The 5,302-nt window shown below is 59.7% G+C and overlaps 1 protein-coding gene across 1 annotated transcript; it reads right to left on the reverse strand.

The window, feature by feature from the left end:
• Nucleotides 1-2,053: 2,053 nt before the first annotated feature.
• LOC132318549 (RIMS-binding protein 3A-like) lies at nt 2,054-4,063 on the reverse strand (the record flags this gene model as incomplete). The annotated part of the gene is made up of 3 exons (XM_059826142.1): nt 2,054-2,482; nt 2,669-3,190; nt 3,545-4,063. Coding segments are annotated over 3 exons (1,470 nt in total), but the record flags the coding sequence as incomplete, so codon positions are not given.
• Nucleotides 4,064-5,302: the final 1,239 nt, after the last annotated feature.

Below are 5,302 nucleotides of genomic sequence, written 5' to 3' on the forward strand. Positions count from 1 at the left end.
TGAAGAGTGGAGAGAGACCGATTCCAAAAGCATGGTTTGTCCTTCCACAGCATGGCCGTCTATGGGAGCTGTAAACGTTCCCCTCTGGACACGGATATTCTTGAGCCGAAACAAAAAGAACATGCAGGCAGTGACAGGGAGCTGTTGGTTGGACCCTGTGCCAGGCAGGGATTCAGCTGAAGCAGTGCAGGCATCTCATCCCCAGCTGGAAGCCCTCGGGAGGAAGCAGCATTCAGCTCCCCCCATGCAGCCCACAGACCCCCACTGTTAAGGGGTGTCAAGCCTGGCCACCACTTCCAGCCACTCCGGCCCAGCACCCCCTCGTGCCATGCCGCTGGAGCCCAGTACAGACCAGGAGCACCCAGTAGAGTTCTGCCTGGCTGCTGGAGCCCAGCCCGGTGCCTGGGGACCTGGAGCCTTTGCCCAGGCTGAGGGATGCAGCTGCCACTTTTCCGCGTGCAGCTGTTACTTGTAGCGAAGCTGAGCGTGCATCCCAGAGATTCACACGCACGGACGCACAGACGCACGGACGCGGACACGCAGAGGACACTGACACGGCCAGTCACACAGACTGCCACAGATGAGGCGCTGCCGTCAACAGCACCCACACGCAGGACTCACATAAAACACAAACAGAGGCGGCCATGTCCCCTCCTCCTCGTGGGCTGCCAGAGGCAGGAGGCCGCTAGTGTAGGCACACCCACACACACACATGCCCATACGACACTCTCTACCTTCACAAGCGCACGCATGTGCATGGGTCCCCTGAGTACTGGCAGAGCCCCCCTTGGTCCCCCGGTACCCCTGCCCGGACCCCAGCCCTCTGACCCACCCCACGGGTCCCCTACTCGCTGCCTGGTCCCTCTAGGTGCTCCCTGCAAACATTCAGCACTCCCACATCTGTCCCGCAGGCACCCAACACTCGCCCGTCTCCCCAGGTGCCAGCGTGGGCCCTCTGCCTGCCTGATATCCCAGTCCGGACGCGAGGCCCCGCCTAGTCACCAGCTGGTCCAGCTTGAAGTTTGCTGGTGAAATCACACGCACACCCCCTGCACCCCGGGTTTGGGGAAGATGCAGACACTCACAGAGCCTCTTACTTGCCTCCCTTGTGCTGGTCCCCCCCTGAGGTGGTTTTCAGGACACACACCGTTCCCAGCCCCGTGCCTGCTGGCCGAGACCCCCACTCGCTCCAGTAGCTGCACCGGGACCCATACCAGTAGCTGGCACCACAAGCCAGGGCTGCCTACACCCCCTGCTTGGCTGCGGTAGCTGGCAGCCAGTCCACCCACGCCAGCTCCCCCTGTAACCGGCACATCGTCCTTCCAGTTCTGTGCTGGTTTTGGCTGGGATGGGGTTAACTTTCTTCATAGCAGCTAGTATGGGGCTGTGTTTTGGATTGTATGGGGCTGTGTTTTGGATTTGGGCTGGAAACAATGTTGATAAAGCAGGAATGTTTTTGTTACTGCTGAGCAGGGCTCACACAGCACCAAGGCCTTTTCTGCTCCTCACCCCACCCCACCAGCGAGTGGGCTGGGGGTGCACGGGAAGTTGGGAGGGGACACAGCCGGGACAGCTGACCCCAACTGACCAAAGGGATATTCCATACCATATGACATCATGCTCAGTATATAAAGCCGGGGGAGGAAGAGGGAAGGTGGGGACATTCGGAGTAATGGCGTTTGTCTTCCCGAGCAACCGCTACGCGTGATAGAGCCCTGCTTCCCTGCAGATAGCTGAACACCTGCCTGCCGACGGGAAGTGGTGAATTAATTCCTTCTTTCGCTTTGCTTCTCCGCGCAGTGTTCTTTTGCTCTACCTATTAAACTGTTTTTATCTCAGCCCACGAGTTTTCTCACTTTTACTCTTCTGGTTCTCTCCCCCACCCCACCTGGGGGGAGTGAGTGAGCGGCTGTGTGGTGATTAGTCCGGCTGGGCTTAAACCACGACAAGTTCCCACACACATGGCTTGAGAGTGAGATGACACAGAGAGATCGTTCAGGAAAAATTTAATAAGAAGGTATAAGAAGACAGGACAGACAGCATCTGTGTCCTGCTACCAATCACTTGTCCCTGGAGAGTCTCCGCTGGCATCAGGTTGTCCCTCATCTGAAACTTCTTCAACAAGATTAGAGGGGACGAATCCTCTTGTGCCATCGGTCAGCTCTCCCACATACCAGCCGTCTTCATCCACGTCTCCAAAGACGTACACGTATTGTCCAGCAACTAGAGGAAGCTCTAGTTCAGGCCGCTCGTTGGGACCATCGAAAGGATCATAGCTGTATCGAGCTATGAACGCTCGAAGCTCTGCCGGTTGTTTTCTCATCGCCTCCAGCAGGAGGGACTCCTTGTCTGCTACCAGGTTAGCCTGGCACGGCCTGGAAACGCTACGCTTGGATCTTGCTCTTTCCAGCCGTTCCAGTTCCTGAAATAGCTGCTGGCGTTGTTCCTTTAGCTTCTCATACCGATCATTCAGTTCAATCAGCTGGGCTCGAAACAGTGGCAGGGTTTCTTGGAGTTCCCTCTGCAAGCACGCGCCTTCCTCTTCTTTCCTCTGGAGCGCTAGCTTGGCCTCCTCATGTTCCTTCTCCAGCTGTTGACTTCTTTCTGCCATTTCTCTCATGGCTTTCAGTTCACGCTCTGCTTCTTCCAGTTGGCTTTGAAGACAGACGTTTCTTTGGATGGCAGAATCTCGCTCGCCTGCCACTCGTGCTAGTAGTCCTTTCAGGTCAAGGTTTTCCGCTTGAACCTCTGCTGTCAAAGCCATCTGCCCACGGAGGCGAGCATTTTCTTGAGCCAGGCGGGTGTTTTCATTTGTCATCTCCGTGAGCTGCACCTGTAACTGCTCACGAGTTCGGCTGTGGGTGCTCACATCATAGGAGCCTTCTTCGTCTGCAGCCACTTGGGCCTGAAGCTCCACAGCCGCCTTCCGTGAGGAGTCGTCCTGCTTGTCCTGCGCCAGCAAAGCTCCGTCAGCCTCTCCTGTTTCTCCATCGCTCTGCTGAGGAAACGATGCCACACACAGTTCCTCAGTAGAGCGTTGGATGGGCAGTGGCACTCGAGTATTGATCAGGCGATTGCTGGCCACCTGCAGTTGCCTGGATCTTTCTTCCAGCCGCGAGGCGAGGCCAGCTAGTTGAGCACTTTTCTGCCGCAGCCAATCTGCCTCCTTGCGGGCTTCTGGAGAGCCTTTCTTTTTCAGGAGGCGGCTCTCCATCTCAAGGGCCCTCTCTTGCCTCTCCAGGTCTTCCAGAAGACGCTGCAGGTGGGTGTTCTGCTCCAGGAGCTGGCTGCACGTGCTGCCAAGCAGCACCAAGTCTTCCGCCTCTGGCACCTGGAGCTGAGCATCTGCCACTGCCTTGCATGTTGTTTGCTGCCCAGCACTGTGGCTTTCGGGCAGTCTTTCCTGTAGTGCCGCCAGGGCCCGGGGCCCGTTTCTGCCAGAAGAGCAGGAGCTCTGCATCTCCTGATGGCCCTGGTGCGCAGGAGGGCCTTCGGGCTGGGCCGTGCTGGGGGAGGCGGGCAGCTCGCCCTCCAACTGCTGCAGGATGTATTTGGTGAAGAGTGTCCTCTCCAGCTGCAGCTGGTTCTGGAGGTGGTGGATGCGGGCGGGCTGGTAGCCATCTCTCTCCCAGCAGAGCTTGCTGAGGACATCCTGGAGCTTGCTCCGGGCCTCCCTGCCGCTGCTGCTGGGCCTCACCATCTCCTCGGCCAGCTGCCGCTGCAGGGCCCGCGTCTGGCCAAGGGCGGTGGTGCACTCGTGCCGCAGCAGCTCCTGTTCCTCGCGGAGCTCAGCCTCCTTCCAGCGCAGCAGCTGGCGGGTATCCACCACCCGCTGCCGCTGGTTCAACTCCAGAAGCCGCTGCACCTCCTGAGCCTGTCGCTGCTCCCACTCGGACTGGAGCCGCTCTGCCAGGAGCTGCTGCTCCCTGCCCAAAGCCGCCTTCAGCTCCCGCGTTTCGGTAGCAAAGCAGCGGCGCAGCTCCTGGGTGCGGTGCCGCTCTTCCTCCAGCTCAGCCCGTAGCGCTTCCAGCTCCCGCCTCTGCTCCTCCTTCTGCGCAAGGCTGCTGGGGGCCTGCACCGGGCCCCGGCGGGGCGAGGGGCGGCTGCGCGCCACGAGCCCCCTGCCCGCAACATCCCGCGTCATGGTGTCGGCCACCAAACGCTGCTGCCCAAGGTCAGCAAGTGTTGCGTTCCTGGGGCTGCGAAGCCAAGACAGCGTCTGCCACGGCCGGGGCGGGTGAGCGTGGCCTTATGTGCATGTCCTGGCCCCGAGCTCACAGTGGAGGGGAGGGGCAGCATGGCCTTATATGGTATGACCTGGCCCCGAGCTCACAGTGGAGGGGAGGGGCAGCATGGCCTTATATGGTATGACCTGGCCCCGAGCTCACAGTGGAGGGGAGGGGCAGCATGGCCTTACATGGTAGGACCTGGTCCCAAGCTCACAGTGGAGGGGAGGGGCAGCATGGCCTTATATGGTATGACCTGGCCCCTCTGCGCACAAAGGAGGGCGGGCGGCATTTTCCCCCAGAACAACGGAGAAGACAAAGAGGGGTTCCAAGCCATGCGCAAGAGAACCAAGTGACCTCTTCTGTACAAGTGGGTTTGCTGCTAGAAGAAACCAGACCAAACTGGCTGAAAGCGGCAAAGTTGCAACAAAACTGTGCAAACAGCTATTAAATATTTCACCCCCACCTTGACATTCCTCTTCAAGACTGCCCTCAGAAATGGCCGGGGGGTCATATGGAGCTGTGAGCAGCCCCGGCCCACGCAGCACCCTCTGCACAGCAGAAGGAGCCTGCCCTGCCGGGGCTTGCTCTTCCCAGCCACAGCTGCTCCCCAAAATGCTGCGGGCGGCTCCCCGGGCAGGCTGAGTGCTGACCCTGGCAGGCGGCAGAGCCCCTGCCCCAGCACACAGCCCCCTGGGGCGTAGGGACCCTGCTTGGAAGGACTGTCCTGGGCAGCCCTGGGTGCACAGCCAGCTTCACGCCCCGCATCAGCCGTACCCGGGAGAAGGCAGCTCTCATGGCCTGTCCCTCTGACGATGCAGTAGGGAAGCCGTGCTCAGCAGCACGTCTTCCGGCAACCTGGATAAACTGTGAGGCTTCTTCAGACAGATGCCTTGGCTGTACCGGATTTTGGAGAGCCCTCCGGGATATTCATGTGCACTGCCCTGCAGCCAGCATCTTACCATGTAAAGACCTGTGAAGATTTCTCCCACCCTGGGAGCTCGGCTGTCCTGTCGCTAACCTCTCTCTGCGTCGCTCCGCTCCCCTCGCTGCCTGCAGGCAGTGCCCTCAGCCCT

The sequence above is a fragment of the Gavia stellata genome, chromosome 17 (assembly GCF_030936135.1).
Source record: "Gavia stellata isolate bGavSte3 chromosome 17, bGavSte3.hap2, whole genome shotgun sequence".
Lineage (NCBI taxonomy): Eukaryota > Metazoa > Chordata > Aves > Gaviiformes > Gaviidae > Gavia > Gavia stellata.